Source organism: Lissotriton helveticus, chromosome 10, assembly GCF_964261635.1.
Source record: "Lissotriton helveticus chromosome 10, aLisHel1.1, whole genome shotgun sequence".
Lineage (NCBI taxonomy): Eukaryota > Metazoa > Chordata > Amphibia > Caudata > Salamandridae > Lissotriton > Lissotriton helveticus.
In genome coordinates, this window is record NC_136071.1 from 1,027,835,613 (window position 1) to 1,027,859,936 (window position 24,324).

The 24,324-nt window shown below is 41.7% G+C and overlaps 1 protein-coding gene across 3 annotated transcripts in view; it reads right to left on the bottom strand.

The window, feature by feature from the left end:
• DYNC1I1 (dynein cytoplasmic 1 intermediate chain 1) overlaps positions 1-24,324 on the bottom strand; it is a 2,048,030-nt gene that overhangs the window by 1,652,043 nt on the left and 371,663 nt on the right. For all 3 annotated transcript variants that reach the window (XM_078663722.1, XM_078663723.1, XM_078663724.1), the window contains exon 5: positions 15,709-15,768. In XM_078663722.1, the coding sequence (XP_078519848.1) occupies positions 15,709-15,768 (60 nt within the window). The remainder of the gene's footprint in view (positions 1-15,708; positions 15,769-24,324) is intronic.

Below are 24,324 nucleotides of genomic sequence, written 5' to 3' on the forward strand. Positions count from 1 at the left end.
TAAAGAAACGTTTACCGGCTCGCGGTCTATTTCGCGGCATCAAGGTCAGCTAACGGGAAGCTTCCCGATTCGCGAAGCGGGAACGAAGAAAAAAAAATATTAAAAAAAAAAATTATTAATAAACATATAAAATATATTTTTGGATTTAAAGAAGAATACATTTTACAGCTACAGATATTAGCTGTTAAAAAACCAATGAAATTCACTGAAAAAAACCATAGGTTATAGACCATATATAGTTAGGAATTAGCATTTACAAAACCTTTAAAATTCACTGAAAAAACCATAGGTTATAGACCATATATAGTTAGGAATTAGCATTTAAAAAAACCTTATTTTACTCACACAAAACCATTGAAATTCCATATATAGTTAGTTGCACTAACTATATATCGCGCACCCGCAATCCACTGCTGATGATGTCACATATTACATCATTCATGACATGGTCAGTGACATCACTGATGACATCACTGATGACATCTCAAATGACATCACTGATGACATCACTGATGACATCATCCAGTGACTGTGTGTTTCTGTAAAGTTTAAATATGTTTTACATATTGAAGAATGAGTAGATGTATAAGTGTCTGGATGAAGGATTTAGTAGGTGCGTGACTGACTGTATGAGTGAGTGATTAAATGTGTCTCACTGAGTGCATGGGTTAGTGACTAAACTGTCTTAATTTGTGCATCATTATGTCTGTTGTTCTGTAAACTGCTGCATGTGTTGATCAGTAGCTATATGAGTAACTATATGGGTTATTGATTGATTGTCCAAGTATTTGTATGGGAGACTGAGTGTGTGTGTGGCTGGCTGGGAGATGTGTGACTCTGTGCAGATCAATGTGTACTTGTATCAATGATTGTATAAGAGAGTAAGTATGTGTTAGTATATGTTTGAAAATGTAAGGTACTCTATGTTTAAGTGTATAGATTAGAAAATGGAAGTGTGATTGATTCTTTACAGGACTGACTAGGTGTGTGAGTAACTCCATGGATGAGTGGCAGAGTGTGAGTGTCTGTATAGGTGTATGAGTGCATATGATAGTGTTGTAAAGATGAGTGATTGTATGTATGAATGATTGTATGGGTAAATGAGTGAATGTGTGTGTAGACATAGGAATCAGTGAGTGTGTATGTAGTAACTAGTATTGGTGTGCCAATGGTTTCAAAAATTATACTCTGTATTTAACACACTGGGTGTAACAGAGGTTATATTAAAATGTGAGGAGATGCATTGTATTGTCACATGAATGATATCATCAGTGATGTGGTCATTGATGTCAAATGAGATGTCAAATGAGATGTCATCAGTGATGTCATTTGAGATGTCATCAGTGATGTCATCAGTGATGTCATTTGAGATGTCATCAGTGATGTCATCAGTGATGTCATTTGAGATGTCATCAGTGATGTCATTTGAGATGTCATCAGTGATGTCATCAGTGATGTCACTGACCATGTCATGAATGATGTAATATGTGACATCATCAGCAGTGGATTGCGGGTGCGCGATATATAGTTAGTGCAACTAACTATATATGGAATTTCAATGGTTTTGTGTGAGTAAAATAAGGTTTTTTAAATGCTAATTCCTAACTATATATGGTCTATAACCTATGGTTTTTTCAGTGAATATATATATATATATATATATATATATATATATATATATATATATATATATATATATATATATATATATATATATATATATATATATCCTACTGGCGGTCGCCAGTAGGTAGTTATAGTTAGGACCTAGTTTCCATAGGAAATCCGCAACATTCTATTGGGAATAACTTTGGCGCCGGTTGATGAATCTTCGCGAATTTCTCAAAGAAGATGACCCCGCCCTGCTATGCTCCTTCCCTGAAAGTTTTTGGGGGATTTGTCAAGTGGGGGCTGAGAAAAAGGGGGTCCCAAAACGTGTTTTCCCCATGTTATTTTCCATAGGACAATTAGACACGGCTACAGCCCGAACCGCTGAACGGAATTACACCAAATTTGGGAAAATGGTAGGGTCTGGTACGCAGATCGCCCTTTTGGTTAAATGGTGTAAATCCCTCCAGTAGTTCCTGAGAAAATCAAATGTGAAAAAATCTATATATATGGGCGGAGCTTAACCACACATCTCATCCTGAGATCTGATTGGCTGTCAGCACTTCATCCAAGAAGTGTTGGCAGCCATCTTGGGACCAATATACATGATAGCACCTCATTTAAAAGAATTGCAGTAAATAGAAGGTTTTAGGACTTTAGTTACATTATAAATCATTTCTTGATGGTACCATACTCATTTTAGGAATTGTGATGTGTTCTAAGGTGGTTTTACCAAGTGAAAAAGCCTTGTGCTGGGATATCATGAATCATGTTTGAAAGAAAACTTATCTCATGCTTTTCCCACAGTGGTTTGGAAGGGGATCTATAAGCTAAACTGAAAGCATATTTTCTGTAAATTCACATTATCTTTCTCAGTCATGTGAGAATGAAGTCTGACATTCTCAGTAAAACATGTACATCCAACAAGGACAGAGACTGTCAGTTGATTCCTTTGTGTTCTACTGCAGCTTCCCAGAGTGTTCTAAAGAACAACTAGAGAGCTAACAGTCCTACTTATTACAAAGGTATGGCACACCTGAAGCCATCTTGATTGGAATAAAGTGGTAACTCTTAAAACATTTAATTTAAAAAGGAACAAAATGAGGGGGTGTATTTTGCCACAGAAAGTATGATTAGTGCTGCAGAAAGAAAAATTAGGGCACATTTTGAGTGACTTCTCAAATCCTCTTCTATTTCATTAAAAAATTCTGACATGCAGTCTCCCAAGATGGCCACCAGAGACAAAAGAGCGCAAATGTAGCCCAAATATCACCCAGATGTAGCCCAAGTATAGCCCAATGACAGAATGTCCCAGAGTGTTCTAAAGAACAACTAGAGCGCTAACAGTCTTACTTATGACAAAAGTATGGCACACCAGAAGCAATCTTGATTGGAATGAAGTGGTAATCTGAAAACATTTAATTTAAAAATGAACAAAATGAGGGGGTTCATTTTGCCATAGAAAGTATGATTAGTGCTTCAGAAAGAAAAATTAGGGCACATTTTGAGTGACTTCTCAAATCCTCTTCTATTTCATTAAAATATTCTGACATGCAGACTGAAACATGCACTTTCAATACCAGCAGCAGACTTCTCTGGTGAGCCGTAGCTTTACTACAGTGATCTAATAAGCAACTAGCGTGCTAACATTCGGAATTTATGGCAAATGTGTGTCACATCTGAATGCCTTCTTGATGGAATCAAAGTAGAAAACTGAAAGTATTTCCTACTGAGGAGCCTGTAGTAAATGAGGAAATTAGGAAACTTCATAACAAATAAGTCTCCCAAGATGGCCACCAGAGACAAAAGAGCCCAAATGCAGCACAAATATCCCCCAGATGTAGCCCAAGTATTGCCCAATGACAGAATGTCCCAGAGTGTTCTAAAGAACAACTAGAGCGCTAACAGTCTTACTTATGACAAAAGTATGGCACACCTGAAGTCATCTTGATTGGAATAAAGTGGTAACACTTAAAACATTTAATTTGCAAAGGAACAAAATGAGGGAGTTCATTTTGCCATAGAAATTATGAATAGTGCTGAAGAAAGAAAAATTAGGGCACATTTTTACTTCTCAAATCCTCTTCTATTTCATTAAAAGAATTCTGACATGCAGACTGAAGCATGCACTTTAAATACCAGCAGCAGACTTCCCTGACTGAAACATGCACTTTAAATACCAGCAGCAGACTTCCCTGGTGAGCAGTAGCTTTACTACAGTGATCTAATGAGCAACTAGAGTGCTAACATTCAGAATTTATGGCAAATGTGTGACACATCTGAATGCCTTCTTGATGGAACCAAAGTAAACAAGCATTGAAAATGCAATAGATCTCGCCCTCGTTTAAGTTAAAGCCATTCTGTTTGTAATGAGGTGGCTTTTTAGCTTTGCTTTTATTAGTGTTTTTCAAACTTTCATGTAAATAACATGCATATGAATGCATATATGTATATGTATGCATGCCTTTATATTTGTATTTATATAGATATGCAGATTATATTGGTTTATATATATATATATATATATATATATATATATATATATATATATATATATATATACACACACATACATATATATAAATGCATATGCATATATATGCATATATATATGTGTGTATATGTGTGCGTGTAGAGATAGATAGAGAGGTAGAGGTGTAGAGGTGTAGAGAGAGAAGTAATGAGTAGAGAGTGAGTAATAGTGAGTAGAGAGTGAGTAGTAGAGAGTAGTAGAGAGTAGTAGAGAGCAGTAGAGAGAGTAGCAGAGAGTGAGTAGTAGAGAGTAGTAGGGTGAATAGTAGAGTGAGTAGTAGAGAGTGAGTAGTAGAGAGTAGTAGAGAGTAAGTAGAGTGAGTAGTAGAGAGCAGTAGAGAGTGAGTAGTAGAGAGTAGTAGAGAGTGAGTAGTAGAGAGTGAGTAGCAGAGAGTAGTAGAGAGAGTAGTAGAGAATGAGTAGTAGAGAGTAGTAGAGAGTGAGTAGTAGAGAGTGAGTAGTAGAGTGAGTAGTAGAGTGAGTAGTAGAGTGAGTAGTAGAGTGAGTAGTAGAGTGAGTAGTAGAGAGAGAGTAGTAGAGAGTGAGTAGTAGAGAGTGAGTAGTAGAGAGTGAGTAGTAGAGAGTAGTAGATAGTGAGTAGTAGGGAGTGAGTAGTAGAGAGAGAGTAGTGTAGAGTAGTAGAGAATGAGTAGTAGAGAGTGAGTATTAGAGAGTAGTGGAGTAGTAGAGAGTGAGTAGTAGAGAGTAGTGGAGAATATTCCAAAGTTTGGCACAGCACCACTTGCACAACAAGTCCAATCAAATCATATCACTTAGAGTCCTTATTGAAGCGCTGAATCTTGGTGTATATTCAAATGCTTTTATTTTCCTTAAGTTTATGTACCACAGCCAGCCGACGCGTTTCGTTCTGTACAACAGAACTTCTTCAGGGCATACTTATTTCCTTCAAGTTATGTCGGTATCCTGTTGTCATGTAACTAGATATTTCTTCCAAATGTTAGACGAGTCGTAAGTACATTCTTATTCAAAGTGACTAGGTATCAATTTTACCCACACAATTCGGGCAGACTTGAGTAATTTATAGCATCCTCAAAGCCAGTCTTTCAAAAATTCCAAAGTATAGGACATGACATTCCAAATCCAAATGTTTCTCAAGAAAAGTCATTTTCAATTGTTCGGAATATCGGCGTTTGGGCAGATATGACCCACGGTCACGGTTTATGACTTTTCTTGAGAAACATTTGGATTTGGATTATCATGTCCTATACTTTGGAATTTTTGAAAGACTGACTTTGAGGATGCTATAAATTACTCAAGTCCATGGATGCTGCTGGGAACGCCCCCAGCAACACCCATTGCACGCCCCTTTAATGCAGGACACTGCGTTAAAGGGACTGATATTTATCAGGCAGGATTACGCCACAAAAAGTGGCTTAGTCCTGCCTGATAAATATCACTCAGTCTTCTGCGCCACCGGAACGTTACAAAAAGTCGTTCCGGAGGCGCAAGGGGCTCGTAAATAAGGCTCCATAGGTTTCACACTCGTTATAGTTCGGAATTAGCATTTAAAAAACCTTTGAAATTCACAGAAAAAACCATAGGTTTCACACCAGTTATAGTTAGCTGGACATTTTACTCATATAAAACCATTGAAATTCCCCCGTTATAGTTAGTTGTACTCACTATAACTCGCGCGCCCGCAATCCACTGCTGATGATGTCACATATTACATCATTCATGACATGGTCAGTGACATCACTGATGACATCTCAAATGGCATCACTGATGACATCACTGATGGCATCATCCAGTGAATGTGGTTTGCTTTGATATTTAAATATGTATTATAAATACACTACTTGTTTGCATAAGTCAATAAGATGTCTTTATAAGTGAATACAATGTGTGCTGGTGTGTAATGTTGAAATAGACGTATAAGTATATTTGTTAGTGTTCTGTTAATTATTCACTGCATATAACACTGAATCTATAGGTTAGCGATTAGATGTGCGTATAGATCTATGATTCACTGAGTGGATGTTTAGAAAATACTTGGTTCTGTCTTCTGCCATTACGAGGGAAGGACTAATTCAGCCTAACGGAGGGTCCACTTTGATTTTAACACTTCTCTGGAGGTCGCGCCGCTGGTGGGAGCTTCTCCGCAATCGGCGGACTGCCTACTCGCTCCCAGCGAGCGCTTGACCACAAAGCCAACAGCTGCCTTCACCGGGGGACTGCGAGGACCAGCAGACTTTTCACCTTCCAGCTGGTGCCTCTTCCCCCGGCGGCCACGCCCCCTGCACGAACCTCCCCTTAAATTGAATAGTCTTTTCCGCAGCGCGGGACGCGCGCGGGACAAAGCCCGGGGCGAAGCCCGGGCCAAGGGCGGGCCCGTTTAAGCCAGGGCAAGACTGGACTGGGCCACCTTATTTCTCGCCTCCTTTTTTCCCATTTGATATAGCTGTTTCTGTATAAATTAGTAATTAACCTTTTCAACTTGTTCCTAACATTTTTACTATTTGTATTTGTATTTTATCACCAGTTACCGTATATTATGTCTCCTAGAACCACCAGAAACACTGTTAAAAAACAGGCCCAGGCAGCTAGTGAGGTCATTGGGCTGATAGACCAATTTATAACCAAAGCCAACGTCGCCATTGAACAGGGTATCATTTTACTGGAACGACGAGTTTCTCAGCACCTGGCTATTGCGAGACGCTCTTCCATGGGCTTGCTGGCTACCGCAAAAACTCCTTTGCGCCCTGTAGAGCTACCTCCGCCAGTGTCAGTGCATGCAGAGGTGTATACTGTCCCCCGTACTGTGGACCTTTCAGCAACTTTACATTTATCTGCATCCCACTTGTCACTTGAAAAAACCCCAGTCATTTTTGCCAGTCAGACTGACCCTGCCCCATCCCCAGTTACAGAAAGGGGCTTACGCGAAGGTGCAATTCCCAAAAAAAAGAAAAGGAAAACTACCAATCTACAATACTCAACTGATTCCCCTCCCACAACTATCCCTATAACCCATTCCATTTCCCATCTCCCCTCTCAAATCATTAACCTTGCCTTAACTCCACATCAGCAACCCTCCCCCGCGATAGCAGCTGCAACGAACCCTATCGCTGGTAACCTGAATCTTAGCTCCAGTAGCTCTAGTAGCTACGACAGCGAGGGTAGCTTGGTTGATAATGGTAACCTAACTACCAATTCTTGCGGTAATGATAGCTTACTGCTTAGTAAAATTGGCGACTTACTTAAGACATATTTAAAACCTTTAGAAAAAGCTCTGTTTCAGGTCCAATCCCAACTAACCCAACTGTCCTCAGCCCTGATTTCAAGTAAGGGTACTATTAAAGATCCCAATTTAGTCCAAGGGAAGTCCCTCCCTAACAACATTAAAACAACTAAGCCTGGCGCGGCCAAATCGAATTCCTCCAATACGAACTCTATCCAAAAGGCCCCCCAGAAATCTTTTCAAAAACAGCCGCCATCAGCTGTAAATAAGCCCCAAGCCCCTCTCAAACCACCTAATTCTTCATCAACTCAACCTCTGACTAACTCCAAGGATCAGCTGTCTAATCAACAAAAATCTTTTCCTCCTCCTGTCCTCCCCACCCCAGCCCCGGCCCCAACCCTCCCCAATCAATCCGTTGGATTTAACACCATCCCGAAAAGTCGAAAGAGGAGGGGCTATCCCATTCATCTCCCGCCTGAGGCATCCCCCTATGTAGTTATTATGACAGGCGTCCCGGAACTCCCCCCCAACCACAATGAACCAATCTGGTCATTAAAAAACAAAGTTATATACTGGTTGTCCAACAATAGACCCTTACCACCTTTTTTGGACAACAGAGTCACCACTGTGCGCAGAGTGCCATGGCTCGGTACTGAGCCCAAAAGCATTCAAGGTGACTGCGTCATAGTGAACTTTGCTGACCCTAATACTGTTGAGCATATCTGCTCCTGGGGAGACCACTCTTCCACCGAAGGGATAGCTACCCACAATTTGTCATATTTCTACCCCCCGGTACCTCAACACAATGCTGGCCCTCCCTGGAGTTGGACGCGAGTGGGCAAGTGGGATGGGAATAGAGACTACGACCGAGGTCATTGGGCAGGGTACGGTTTCCCCAATTCTGCCCCTGGTCACTTTACCAACTGGAGAGGACCTCCACTATCTAACAGATACGAATGCTTGGACATGGTCGACTGACCACCAGTCCCCCTCGTCGACATCCAACCCACTATTAACACTCAGATTCACTCTAATCTCTCCCCTAGAAAAACCTTGTTGGCAGGGTCCAATCAGTACTACCCGCCTGGCTCCTTCACCGAGCCCCACACCTCGCTGCCAAACTTATTCACGCAATCGTCAACTTCACGGGAACACGATCCCAGCACTGCCGTTTCAACCCTTCTTAAGGACCCATTCATGAGGCAACAAAATATTACATTACCCTCCAGTGATGTAAAAATCACCCCCTCCTCCCTTATCCTATCCCCTCAGTCTTGTGATCCACTACCCTCTGTCAATCTACCGTCCACAACTCCCACTCCTCTGTCAACTTGGGATTTCCCAGTCATCTATTGGAACGTAGCGGGCCTTAGATCCAAGATACATCTTCAGTCTTGGACGGACTTGGTTATTAGGCACAACATAGTTTGCCTCCAGGAAACCTGGGCTATTGAGCCGATTCACATCCAGGGTTTTAAAACGTTCCATATGTCTGCCAGTCCATCTGCACATGGAAGACCCAAGGGTGGTCTCGCTATTTATATCTCTAACCATATTTCATTTACTATCACTGAAGTATACCCAGTGTCCTCAACTTTCCAAGTTCTTAAGTTAGTCCCCGATAAAAGTTCCATCTATTACTTTATCAACATGTATAATAACTTAACACCTCCTGACTGTGTAAAGTCCCTTACTGAAATTACTTCATTCCTGCACGATCAGAAAGCCAAAAATTCGCAGATACCATGTTATATTGTGTGGGGCGGTGATTTTAATGCTTATCTATGTAGTAATTACAACAAAGGTATTTGCGGCCTCCAAGATGAGCATGATTTCCCCATCACCCACTTTGCACACTCCAGTATAGGGTCTGCTCTAAATAATTGTCTATTCTCATTAGAACTTGAATTTGCGAACGAATTAGTGCATCCTGCCGTTGATTTCAAGTCAACCTTTCACGGAAGAGGATTGTCGTCTACCATCGACTATATCCTGTGCTCGCAAACTCTAGGTAATAGACTAAAAAACTTTATAACTGGTTCAGATCCCTCCAGTGACCACTACCCCAACAGTATCACCATCATATTTAATACTGTTCCTTTATCTCATTTTAAGCCCAGTCTTTTAACTCAGCAATCCCTAGAGATGGGTAAAACTAATGGCTATACAATAAAATGGTCGAAGATCAACCCCAACGAGGTCACTGGTAGGATTATCCAACAATCCCTTCCCTTAATATACAACGTTCTAGAGGTGACTTCATCCCCCCAGTTGATCCTGTCTAGTTTCGTTAAGATTCTAGAAATCATACGGCAGGAGCTTACCCGCCAACATAAGAAGCATGACAGAGATACCCGGGGGTGGTTTGATTCCCACTGCCGTAAAGCCCTTAGCGCATTAAAACGAGCTCTCCATAGCCAAGATAGGGATACGGCCTTAATTACCCTACTAAGAAGACAATATAAGTTGGCCCTAAAAGCCCGAAAACGGGAAATAAAAAACAATCTCTGGGCCCAATTACACGAGAGTACAATGTCTAAGGACAGCACACTATTTTGGCGAACAGTCAAGTCCCCTTTTTTAGCGGATGCCACTGCTTTTTCCCATCTAGATGTGGCAGTTCCCGCAGAAAAATGGGTAACTCATTACTCTCAGATCTTCGGGGATCCCCTTCTAATGACTGAGGCCGCAAGATATGGGGAAGTAGCTTCCACCAGTGATAATATCTATCCCATCGACCTTCACTTCAATTTAGGGGAGGTGAACGCAGCATTGACTTCCTCAAAGACCGGGAAAGCTCCCGGTCCAGATGGAGTCCCACTCGACATTTTTGTGAATAATCCAGAATTATGGTCCCCAGTAGTCGTGCAAGTTATGTCTGCAGCTTCCCAGGTCGGCCTAATTGATTCTTGGTCTACCTCCGTGCTTCTCCCCATCTTTAAAAAGGGAGACCGCGATAACCCAGCCTGCTATAGACCAATTTCCCTCTTGGATTCGCTGGGCAAGGTCGCTGGGAAACTCATCCTGGAACGTCTCCAGGATTGGGCAAAGGAGAATAAGATCATTACCGACCTTCAGTTTGGGTTCCAAGAGGGATTGGGTACTGTAGAACAGGCTCTTAATCTATCACTACTTTTGGGTAAATATGTCTGTGCCAAAGGCGGTAACCTGTACCTGGTCTATGTGGACTTAAGTTCCGCATTTGACTGCGTAATCCACTCCAAGCTGTGGGAGATTCTGAGTAACTTGGGAGTAGATCCTTCAATTCTGAAATTTCTCCGTGAGCTCTACTCGGGTGCCAAAGCACGAGTGAGATATGGCACCAATGGAGAGCTATCGGACTCATTCAGCATTACAAAAGGCGTCAGGCAGGGGTGCGTCCTTGCTCCATTTTTATTTAATATTTACACAAATGGACTGGAACAAGCGATGTTGGCAGGCAACATGTACCTCCCTTGCATAAGTACCCGTCCAATCCCTGCATTATTATATGCTGACGACTCTGTCATCTTAGCGAGGACACCCAATCAGCTCCAGCTACAACTGGACAAGTATTGCCAATATATGCTTTCTCTTGGCTTAAAAGTAAATAAATCCAAGACTTTCATAATGCATATTGGCAAGAAAACCCAGAAATGCAAACCCCTTTACATCGAGAATATTAGGTTGGAAAGTGCTAGGAACTATCCATATTTAGGAATCCTTATTGATGACCAAATGTCTTGGAAACCTGCCATTTCCAGTAAGAAACTGCAGTTTCAGCGCACTACATCTGCGCTGACCTCTTTCTCAAGAAAGCTGGGCAAGCCCGCTCCGGCTGTGATTTTGAAAATCTATCAAGCCAAATGTTTGAGTGTGGCGACCTATGGAGCAGGTGTATGGGGCTATGCTCCTACCACCGAGCTTCAAGTAATCGAAAATGATTTCCTGAAATATGTTTTAGCTCTCCCCCGCAGCGCCTCCAATTACGGTAGCCACACAGAGCTCGGCTCGGACTATCTTTCTGACACCACTAGGTACCAGCCGATCCTCCTCTGGCACCGTATATGGACTAAGGAGCAGTGTTTCCTCACTCGGTCGCTAATAACAGACTGCCTGTCACTGACCCACTGGAAAAAGATTTCCTGGCTATTTTATGTCTTTAACTTTTTGAATGATTTGAATAGGTCATTGTTTTTTACCAATCCTGACTCACTAAAGGCCATATCCAGAAAGTCTCTAAAGAACCTATGTGTGTCCCATCTAAGAGATCTACGCATGTGTTCTGAAATTGGCAAACAGACAACCACACACTTAGTGATGATTCAATCCTCGTATGGCATTCAACCCTACCTGTCTTTTTACTTGTCAAACTACGATAGGTATGTTTTAACTAGATTTCGTTTCGACTCATTTTATCGTCTTGTCTCGTTCCCTGAGCCCTCTGACTGGTCCCGTGAATTGAGTAAATGTCCTTGCGACAATTGTTCCTCTCAGTCTACATTGCATGTAATTTTATTTTGTACTTTTTACGAGAACCCACGTAAACGTTGGTTGGTCCCACTGCTAAGACAAATAGGACTGAGAAGATGCAGACCTGCTCTCTTGGCACTACAGCGTTTAGATGCCCCTTTTGTTGCCAAATCAGTGGCTTGCTTTTTAAAGACTTGCATGAAAATTCGTTCCCAGATAGCAGCTTCTGTATAGTAAATTTTTTCTTCTGTCTCTGTGCATATAACTCTTTTCTTACTGTTATTTAAGGTACCATTGCATAGTCGACTTTTTAAGATTGATCTAATGTTTACTGTACTACTTAGTCAATTCTGCTTTCACAGAAACTTTTTATAAATCGTTGTAAATATTTTTCTACAATGTACTTTTATGATTGTAAATTCAATCGAATAAAGTTTCTTGAACTGAACTATTGTCAATGGTTTGAAATAGGGCACTTTCTATTTTACAGTGAGTGAAAAATATTATACTAGTGTGTGATGAGGTGTATTTCATTGTCACATGGATGATGTCATCAGTGATGTCATTTGAGATGTCATCAGTGATGTCACTGACCATGTCATGAATGATGTAATATGTGACATCATCAGCAGTGGATTTCGGGCGCGCGAGTTATAGTGAGTACAACTAACTATAACAGGGGAATTTCAATGGTTTTGTATGAGTAAAATGTCCAGCTAACTATAACTGGTTTGAAACCTATGGTTTTTTCTGTGAAAAAAAAAAAATATATATATATATATATATATTGCCGCTCTCCACACACCAGTGCGCGGCACTCTCAGGCGGGTGCTGACTATGCGAGGGTGCACTCGCTAATCAATTGCCGCTCCCAACTCCAGAGTAGATGATCACCCACAGGAATAAAGCACTCGCGGGGGCCGTTTGAATCAATTTATTGCGAAACAAACAAAGCAACCAGCAAACAGACGCGTTTCGGTCGTAACCTTCTTCTATAGAAGAAGGTTACGACCGAAACGGCCCCCGCGAGTGCTTTATTCCTGTGGATGATCATCTACTCTGGAGTTGGGAGCGGCAATATATATATATATATATATATATATATATATATATATATATATATATATATATATATATATATATATATCCAAACCATAACAGAGCCCTCATGGAAAAGAAGCCTCACGAAGGTAACTTTGGCACCCTTCTTTATTAAAAGTAACAGCCTGCCAGCAGGATAGTTCATGCAACCTTCATATAGGGATTAAAGAGCCAGACGCGTTTCAGGAAATCGTGTTCCTTTCTTCAGTGGCGTGAAGGGCAAGTGTCAGCTGCGGGCGCTTGATGAAGAGCACTCGGTAAAACATCACCTGCTTATGTAGGCGTGGCCAAGGGCCTTCTGGGTGATGTAGTCCTCTTCTAGTCGTACCGCTGTGGGCGCGCCTGCATGCCAGCACTAAGTGAAGCCAGTCTTTGGAAAGTAGAAATGAAGCCGCCTGCTCGGCTTTACGTGCCGTTACTTGGGGCTGGAGCTGGAATCCTCTGCAAGACCCTTCGCTCACACCTTCGCTCCATAACTGAAAACACCGGTCGGTGCTTCCCAGGATCCGCTGGGGCGACAGGCTTCTCCTCCGCGACCGGGACGGCCGCATAATATCCAAACCATAACAGAGCCCTCATGGAAAAGAAGCCTCACGAAGGTAACTTTGGCACCCTTCTTTATTAAAAGTAACAGCCTGCCAGCAGGATAGTTCATGCAACCTTCATATATATATATATATATATATATATATATATATATGAAGTAGTATGACGAGATGGATGCCACTGCGCACCACGTCGGGAAGGTAGGATTGCCACGTCTGCCCCCGCCAGAAAGGATTCCGTTGCTGAGTTGGTTTAAGCGGCTTGGGGACTGGAGGAAGCGCCGCTACTCAAGTGTGTTTGTGGACATTGGGGCTAATTCACTGACTTTGGAGCACAATATTCCTCCCCCACTTTTCCTGCGATACTTACCAGAGTCTTGCAACTGCATGCTGGTACCTGTAGCGCTGATGACCAGGCGGACTACAGGAAGTATATGCTGTGATGACATCGGTGTGGGAGGAGCTGCCGTCCGTGAATGAGGAGAAGGGAGGACACATAAAACCTTCACTCACGCCCCTTTCCTCAATCACTAGCACCTGGCGCTGAAGAGGCTGACCACGCCGAAATGCATCCGCCATAGAGGGTGACAGAATACTACTCTGTTTGGGCAGTTCATTAAAAGCGCTTCCGAAATTTTCCCCAGTGTGGCCTTTTCTCTTTCCACGAAGGAGCTTGTTTGGATACAATTTAGCGCATTCTCCAGTGTCGCGCTTCAAAGGCCCCCGCTTTCTCAAGAGGCCCTGCTCACGCTGGATCACTGCTCGCAGTTGTTTCTTCTCCGGGGTACCGGAATTTGCAGGGTCCACCACCCAGCCATGGAAGAAGTATGACGAGATGGGTGCCACTGCGCACCACGTCGGGCAGGTAGGATTGCCACGCCTGCCCCCGCCAGAAAGGATTCCGTTGCTGAGTTGGTTTAAGCGGCTTGGGGACTGGAGGAAGCGCCGCTGCTCAAGTGTGTTTGTGGACATTGGGGCTAATTCACTGACTTTGGAGCACAATATTCCTCCCCCACTTTTCCTGCGATACTTACCAGAGTCTTGCAACTGCATGCTGGTACCTGTAGGCGCTGATGACCAGGCGGACTACAGGAAGTATATGCTGTGATGACATCGGTGTGGGAGGAGCTGCCGTCCGTGAATGAGGAGAAGGCAGGACACATAAAACCTTCACTCACACCCCTTTCCTCAATCACTAGCACCTGGCGCTGAAGAGGCTGACCACGCCGAAATGCATCCGCCATAGAGGGTGACAGAATTCTACTCTGTTTGGGCAGTTCATTAAAAGCGCTTCCGAAATTTTCCCCAGTGTGGCCTTTTCTCTTTCCACGAAGGAGCTTGTTTGGATATATATATATATATACTAATGGCCCGGAGCAACTGGTACATGTGGACACAGTAAATAAATAGATAGATGCTAGGATTAATATTGGAGATATTTGTTACATATTGTCCATTGCAAGTTATACTTTTTTTCAGCAGTTTAGATATCAATGTTCTCAAAGATGCAATATAACTCATAAAAAATTCATAATGTCATAAAATATCAGTAGATGGTAAGAAGCCTTCGTGGAAGCAGTCCTGCAGCGATGCACACTCAGTGGGTTCTACACACGCGAACTGCTCCATAGCTTTGAAGGACTAGAACAGGAGAGGCTGTGCACAACAGGACAGTATGAAGTGCTTCGAGGACATACATGGCAGGCGTGAACTGTATTTACTAGCAGCAGTTCCATAGCAAAGCCACAAAGGATAAGTGTACTTTTTATTTTTTTATTTTTTATATAGCGCGAACTAGACCCGAAAGTATCAGAGCGCTTTACATGACCACCAATTGCGTTACAGACTGACACATTCATAAAAGGTGTTTTATTAAATACTCAGCACTTCATTATAATCGATGTTTAATTTGAAATTACGGGTTTGGAAAATAAAAATGAAATGTTAGGAGTTGTCAAAAGTAAATGCTAGAAATTCTAAAGTCCCGAATATCAATTGGATTTTAGAATAAATACATACAGACTATAGAAGTACCTCAGAAAATAGCTTGTCTCATTGAAGATTTCCATTTCTATGTTGTGCTGTCCAGCTGCTTGTATTTAAGCCTGGTCAGCAAATTCCATTTACTCAAGCAATACAGACACCATTGGAAGGTGGAAGTGCAAAGGACCACATAAACATCTGACAGAGCCAGGCGCCACAAAATACAAAAAAACAAATGATTGGCATCTGTCACAAAGTAAATCTCAAATGTTAGAAGTGTATATATACCCGAGTTCTGAGTCTGAATGGAGTAGCAGCGCCGATGGATCAGTGTCCCACTGTAGGGTCCTTTGATGACGAAGAGTCATGTAAAACAAAGGTGAAAACACATACGTAATGACTAACCATGTAAAATGGCTCAAGAAATGCAATCAACACATCAAGTGAAATTTAATTACCAACAAAAAACACATTACAGCTCACAGCTCAATAGAACAACGCAACTTTGTTGTACAATTTAGACGTTTGAGTAAAAATAGAACCAATTCAGTTGGAAAATGGGTAAAACGGGTAAAGCATGTGCTCCTTAGAGCAGTTTCATATATACATATCTATCAGTGTATGTATGTGTATATATTTGTGCATAGGGATTTTTTTTTACTTTATACCTATGAACCCAACCACATGAATATGAAAAGCACATTGTATATATTCATATATAATTATTTAGATTTTTCATGATTTCCTCAACAGCATAGCAAAGCCACCCACCCGCCTCCATTTTTAAATTATTTAGCTTAGCACAGTTTGTACAGAGTTGTTTATCCAGCACATGTCACTTTCTTTACACATTTTTCCACATAGAAACAGCAGGGAAAATGAAAGACAACAAATACAGGGCATGATGCCGCTGTTCGCACGAGATTTTTTACTAGCAGTATTTGATCCAGTCCATATAATTATGAGTGATTTTAGGTTATTTATACCGGCACAAGACTTAATCAGCAGGCATAAATTGCCTATTCATGTATTTATTGAAATTGATATATATTTATATATTATACATGACTTGCCATTTATTTTATGTATGTATTCATGAATATTATGCACTGGTAACATCGAATATACAACAACAAAATGCTGCATTAGCATGGATTGTTATATGTTGTATATAGTTTGCTAGGGTGAGCCACTGTAAATTGGCAATATTTCTTCTATTTCCAAATGTTTCCCGATTGTTCGAATGCACTGGTCACTTTAAGTAAATGTCACGTGGGAGAAAAAGAAAAAAGTTAAATGTATATAAAAAACTGTCTCAGCTAAAAGCGCTTCATGTGATCAAGTCCCCGGTGAGGGACGCATCGCGTCATGGCTGCTGTAATTGTTTGGGAGTTCCAATAAACATTGCAGTGCGACGAATTTTGGTGATCCGAGCTCTTTATTCGCGCCCAGGAAACGGGCGAATCGAGAACGAGTATGGGGGGTGATATATATACCTAAAAATACCTATAGTTAAAGTGCAGTATGGTTTCAAAATAAAACCAAACAAACACTGAAATTCACAGGGTATGGTTAGGATCACAATATGTAACTTGCAGAGCGGCCATGCAAACCATAACTTTCATAACTCTGCAAGGATCATAACCACTCTCAATGCGACAGATTCAATTATAAATCTTACACATAAGCTTACATAATAAATTACAATTTAAACTATACGTACAACTTAGAAAGGGAGGACTATGAATGTAATATTTGTTGGCTTAAGTATGTGTTGGAACTTAATTTAATTTTTCTTTTCGGTGTATGTATTGGTAAAAATACCTGGCCGGATTCACTTTTGTGTAATTTTACGATTTCTTGCAATTCATTAAGCAATTTTACGCGTAATATCTTTCTGACTGCCTATCTTTTAATATGCAGAGTCTCCTCCACAAGAGTGGGCACTCCACAGTAGTAAACATCCTACCCGCAAAATTGCTGTGTTTATTGTAATTGTAAAATTTACACAAATGTGTAATGGTGTGGTCATGAGCATTGCATTTGGTGTGAAAGGTCTGCATGACTATTGTGCAAATTGTGAATTATGGTCCTAACCATAAGCTTGTGAATTTCACTGGCTTCTTGGTTTTAATATGAAACCATAACTGCACTGTAACTGTGTTTTATGTTCATTTCTGAGGTCGGTTTGAAACATCAAAAAGCTATACACAACTCCGCTGTAACCTTTGCTTCTTTTCAGGGAATTTGTTTTTTTTATGGAAGACCAAAAGATCCTTACGCTCAATCTTCTGCAGGTGGTAAACCCCCTCAGTGCAAAGGCCGGGCACAGTGGGGGATCAGTAGCAGGACCTGGTCAGAGGCAAGGTATTGTGAACAACGCTCTGGAGATGGCCAATTCCTACCGTGCATGGCATTAGGCAATAATGAAGGTGCACAAAAAAATGGAACCAAACTAACAGATTATAATTATATGCCAAAATACCCTTAAAAGACCATACAGCACCTAGGCAAAAGAGGCATGAAAGGGTGGAAATATTGTCTTGATGTCCAAAGATGATTACACCAATGAAGCTTACAGACAACTAAGAGACAACACGTGTTATACTAAAAGTACCATCACAGAAATTAAATCTACACATACTAGATACTATACTCAACTAATGACATGGAAAAATAAAGGAACAATAACAGCCCATGAACACAAGTACCTAAAGAATGGACATCCAGTTGTGCCCAAGATCTATTTTATTCCCAAGATCCATAGAGATCCACACAGACCACCTGGTAGGCCAATAACATCAGCCAGGAACAGCCTATTAGAGCATACCTCCCAATATGTTGACTTTTTCCTCCAAGACCTAGTGAAATCTCTACCATCTTATGTATGTGATACCGGGGATTTCCTAAGAAAACGGAAAGATTTTAAATGGAAACCTGGATATTTGTTCATAGCATTGGATGTGAACTCACTATATACTAGTATCCAACACGAAGATGGACTGAGGGCATAGAAATTTTACTTGTAGAATTTAACAGAAATTACAGTTGACCAAAAGGAGATGATCATAGAGATGGTGGAGTTCTGCTTGATGAAGAATGTATTTATGTTCAACAACTTATTGTACAGACAGGTCAGAGGAGTAGCCATGGGTGTCAGCTTCTCCCCCAGCTATGCATGTTTGCATTTGGGCTGGTGGGAGGAGCTGGTGCTCAAAATCCAACACCAACATGTGATAAATAATAATATCAACATGTGGTTACGTTTTTTTGATGACCAGTTTGTGATATGGGACGGTAACATCAATGATACCAGTGATTTTATCAAAGCTCTGAAAATTAATAACTTGAATTTACAGTTTACAGCTACCATTAGCAACACAGAGGTGAGCTTCTTAGATTCTAAAATCTATGTGCGAGATGACAAGACTGAGTCCAAATTATATTGCAAGGAAACGGCAGGGAACTCCACGCTACATGCGAGTAGCTCCCAAGCCAAGCACCTGATTAATAGCATCCCATATGGGGAGATGCTTCGGCTGAGGAGGATTCACAGCAATGATGATGATCTAAGGGAAGATCAGACCTCAAGTAGAATGACGTTTTTATAGAGAGGGTACTCTAGAAAGGTGAGAGACAGCGCTATCTTGAAGTCTATGCGCAAAGATAGGTTTGAGGTACTCTCACCAAAACACCCTAGTGAGACAATCTCTACTATACAGCCTCTAGCAAGTGACAGTGAAACTAGAATACAGTTCAGAATCATTATACAATATAGCCAACAACACAAGCCACTCCAATCAATTATCTCAAGCATCTGGCCCATGGTACTAAGTGATCCCATCATAGGGAAGTGTTTTCCAACTTGATCTCACATACAGCAGAGGTCTATCAATGCGGGATGAACTGGTGAAAATCAGCCTAGAAGTCATTGAAAATACGAATTGGCTGCAGACACATAATGGCTTCTTTAGGTTTAAAACCTGCAAGGCGGGTCAGCAGGGAGAAAATAGAACAACCTACATGACACCATTCAGCACCAGAAGTATTAAAATATCCAAACTTCTGACGTGCAAAATGGAATATGTGGTATATATTCTATTCTGCCCTTGCGACCTACATTATGTGGGGAGCACCAAATTACAGGCGCACAAAAGAATCCTACAACACCTCAGGGCGATTATCAATCAGGATAAAACCTACCCAGTGGCACTCCATTTTAAAAGTAAACGCGATTCTAGAAGCCAAGACCTCAGATATTTTTTGTGATTGAAGCGGTTTCACCAAATAGACGAGGGGACAACAGGGAACAACGGTTACGTGAGTTGGAAACCATATATATCTTATAATTAAACTCTAAACATCCAACAGGACTGAACGTGACTGAGGATGTGTAAACTTGCTTATGAATTGGGTTTTTAATGGGTATTTTTCAACACTGGCATTTTATGTAGATCAATTTTTTTATATGCAACATTTTAGCTTTGGTCTTATGTTTTTTTATGGATGGTCTAATAATGTATGTTGATGTTTTAAGTCTAGTATTTTACAATAATCTTTTATATTATCTATACTACTATAATAAAGTAAGAACTGTGAACCTTTGAGGCGGGTAAACTCGGGAACCACAGCGCCAATTTAAACACCCGATACATCTTTGTAATTGTAAGGGTGTGCAGATGGACATAGGCTATATTTGTAAAAAAAATATACGTGGTTTTAAAAAATTTACATAAAAAAAGTAGTCCCTTGAAAGTAGCGCCGGCCGCGACGTGCGTCTTGACATCAGGAGTGCGGGGAGGAGCGGCGTACACGAGCGCGAGGAGGAGCGGCAGGAGGAGGGGCATGCAGGCGGGGAGGAGCGGCGTACAGGCGGGGAGGAGCGGTGAGGAGCAGCGGAGGACAGGCGGTGAGGAGCAGCGGAAAGGCGGTGAGGAGCAGCGGACAGGCGGTGAGGAGCGGTGGACAGTCGGTGAGGAGCAGCGGACAGGCGGTGAGGAGCAGCGGACAGGCGGTGAGGAGCGGCGGACAGGAGCGGTGAGGAGCAGCGGACAGGAGCGGTGAGGAGCAGCGGAGGACAGTCGGTGAGGAGCAGTGGACAGGCGGTGAGGAGCGGCGGACAAGAGCGATGAGGAGCAGCGGAGGACAGGCGGTGAGGAGCAGCGGACATGTGGTGAGGAGCGACGGACAGGCGGTGAGGAGCAGCGGACAGGCGGTGAGGAGCGTTGAGGAGCAGCGGAGGACAGGCGGTGAGGAGCAGCGGACAGGCAGTGAGGAGCAGCGGACAGGCGGTGAGGAGCAGCGGACAGGCGGTGAGGAGCGGCGGACAGGAGCGGTGAGGAGCAGCGGAGGACAGGCGGTGAGGAGCAGCGGACAGGTGGTGAGGAGCGACGGACAGGCGGTGAGGAGCAGTGGAGGACAGGCGGTGAGGAGCAGCGGACAGGCGGTGAGGACCGGCGGACAGGCGGATGTAAGTGAAGCAGCCGCGGGTGCGCTCACGGGGCGGGCGGGGGCCCTGAAGCCTGATTGCTCCCGGACAAGGTCGGGACGGGCTGCTAGTTATTATATTTATTAATATGCAGAGTCTCCGCCACAAGAGTGGACACTCTACAGTAATAAAGATCCTACCCGCAAAATTGCTGTGTTTATTGTAATTGTAGAATTTACACAAATGTGTAATGGTGAAGTCATGAGCATTGCATTTGGTGTGAGAGGTCTGCATGGCTGTTGTGCAAATTGTGAATTATGGTCCTAATCATAAGCTTGTGAATGTCACTGGCTTCTTAGTTTTAATATGTATGGCCTTTGGCCTTCATGAAAAACCATGAAATGTGCCAACCTTTAGCATTTTTTAATCTTTTGGTTTATCAAGTTTTTTGCAACTCAATCAAAATGTAAAGGTAGTATTACAAAATATTTCTTAGGGTAGTAACTTTAGTGCCTTATCTTAGAGCTTCATGAGTTTGGCAGGGCCTTAAGTTAAGCTTACTCTTGATATATTGTGATTCATGCAAATCTATCAAAGTTAAATAGGGGAATCAAAAATGTGTTCATTCTCAAATAATGTAGGCACTAGTTAACGAATAGGCTGTTAGCAAGCTTAGTCTGGTGCAGGAATCTCACGTTTCAGGCAGATCAATTGGATGGGCTGGGGCCAATAATTATTTTATATGCTAATATCTTTGGTGGTGTATCAAGGAATAGTGTGAAATTTACTAGGACCTTATGTTTACCTCACCCTTGGTGTATGGAGTTTATGCAAATCCATCAACAGAAGGCACAGTTCGGGGGAACGCAAAAAACGTTTTCATTTGCTAATCTGACCCATCACCCAGCAATGTGTACAGCCTTTAAACATGCGTACCACAGGTTGGGGTTCGGGCCAAGTCTGTAGCCTGGCCTAGTACGCAGACCAAACTTTAGTACTGCAGTCTTGAAATGGACTACAGGGGCTAATGGGTGCTTTTATTTTTAAATTTAGATTAATAGAAAGTCTGAAAGTCAGGGTCTGAGTACTGCCCGCCTGCACTCTAAAGCCCCAGCTATACCTATCTGCTAACCCATTTAAACCCACTGACCCATTACTGGAATTCTAATTACTTTAAAACTACTAAATAGATTTACTCCAAACCAAGCAGCCATACTTCCTCAAGTAAAGGTTTACTTCCATTATAAGATTTATATAATTCCCTTCTGGGTTTCCTTCTGTAGCATAGACCATCGATTCCTAAGCGAGATAAAATAGGAACGGTCTGTATGTTTAACATCTCCTTAGGTGCCACCTCCTTGGTGGGATTCCATGAAAATCAAAATATCACAAATAGGCTAAACATGGTAATTGTTTTCAAAGTGTTGTTAGATCTGTAAAACGGCACCAAAGCTATTAGAAAATCAATGCACCTTTAATCCGACCATGCAACTCTGCCTATGCACTGAGTTTACTGTACTAACAGCCTTATTCATCAACGGGCCATTTTGCGAGCCCCTAATAGCGAATCATAGCGAATCGCTATTAAGGACTCGCAAAACGGTATTCATGTAGGAATTGCTAAATAAATAGCGATTCCTACACATTCCTTATTTGCGAGTAGCAAATTGCTAATCGCAAATAAGGAATAACTCCCCATTCATTCCTATGGGCCAAAAGGCCCATAGGAATGAATGGGGAGTATTCCTTATTTGGGATTAGCAATTTGCTTCTCGCAAATAAGATAGCGATTGAAAGGGTGCCAGGGGTGTCCAAAGGACACCCTGTAGCACCCCTGAAATGCAAATTGAAACAGGTGTTGCGCACACACATGTCCAAGGGACATGTGTGTGTGCAACATGCAACTTAGAAAAATGCTTTTAAAAGCATTTTTCGAAGTTTTTGCTATTTACCGAGAGGTCTAACCTCTCGGTAAATAGCGGCCCAAAATTGCATTTTCGCAATTTTAAAATGCTTCATGAATTGCATTTAAGGAATCTCAAATAGAGATTCCTTAAATGTAATTCCTCGCAATTTAGCGAATTAGCAATTACCGATTTTTGCATTTGGGATGATGAATCCCAAATGCATAAATTGCGCTCGCAAAGGGCCAGATTCTCAGAATCTGGCCCTTTGCGAGCGCAATTCGGCTTGATGAATCAGGCTGTAAGAGTCTGCCAATGTTCATGCAGATTCATGACAGAGCACCAAACATCCTGGCACATGTAATCGTCTGCTTACTCTTTAATTTTTGTCCCCCCTTGAACAACAGCTGAAAAGCAGTGGCATACATGTCTGAGTCTCATGATACTGGGTGTTCATTTTCTATTATAAACTCTAATGGGACGACGACATTCTGGTTCCACACCAATCATTGCAATGGCATATTTAATTGATCACAGAAAGTGTTATTTTTCTGTCTTGTGAACAGACATGTGTGACATTTTTACGAAGAGAACAGGCGTAGGATTGCATGCAATTTGTGGCTCTGTAGGTCTGCTATGTTTTTATTTCATTTTTTAGTAAAAGTTTAATGTAAACATGTATTTGTATGCAGAGTGTTACATTACTCGGACACTACATGTAGGAAAGAATGTACGATGTGATATTTTACCAGGGTTTGGGTCATTACATATAAGCCGTATCTGTGTGGCTGGTGCTTTCACCCACAACAGTTACCAACCAGGGTACCAATTAATGTTCCTGTTTCAAGCACCTCACACAACACCGATCGAACATATATAGGTTTTAGTCTTATTCTAGGTAGAATACAATTCAAAATCATTTGGCACTTTATTTTCCTTAGATTTTTATTTATTTTAACAACAACATTAAACATTCCCAGATTTTCCAAGCTCAATAGGTCAATTGTTGCTGACAAATTTATATTAGCCCACACATTGAGCATAACATAGGCGTCCAATCACTTTCTTAATTATCGCATAATCACATATTCCTTTACTTCTTTATCAGCCATAATCCACTTTTCTACCCATTTTATCAGCCCACATGTGTTTCGTGAAAACCAATGTATTGAGGCTCAAAGACTTTTCAGAGAATTTGAAATAGGCATGGCTTTCCTTTAAGGTAAATTACAAGATCCAGCAGAAATAATTCTCGAGTTCAGATACTAGAGTATCCATCTTGCTCATGTTCCTTTGTTTTGCAGACCAATTCCTTCAATATAATGGCCAAGTTCACTTCCATATGTTGCCACTCACTGTGTTAGGTCATAATATCATGGATATTTTTCTGAAGGAGCTGGTTATTGTTAGACATGTGGCTACTAATTGACTGGGGTGTAAGCACTGGTCAAGCAGCAACCACAAATCTAGTCAGGGGAAAGCACAAGCAAACCCCAAATTAACCTGTGCTCAATCCCGGTAGCTTGGCATAGAGCAGTCAGATATATTTAGAGGCAATGTGTAAAGTATTTG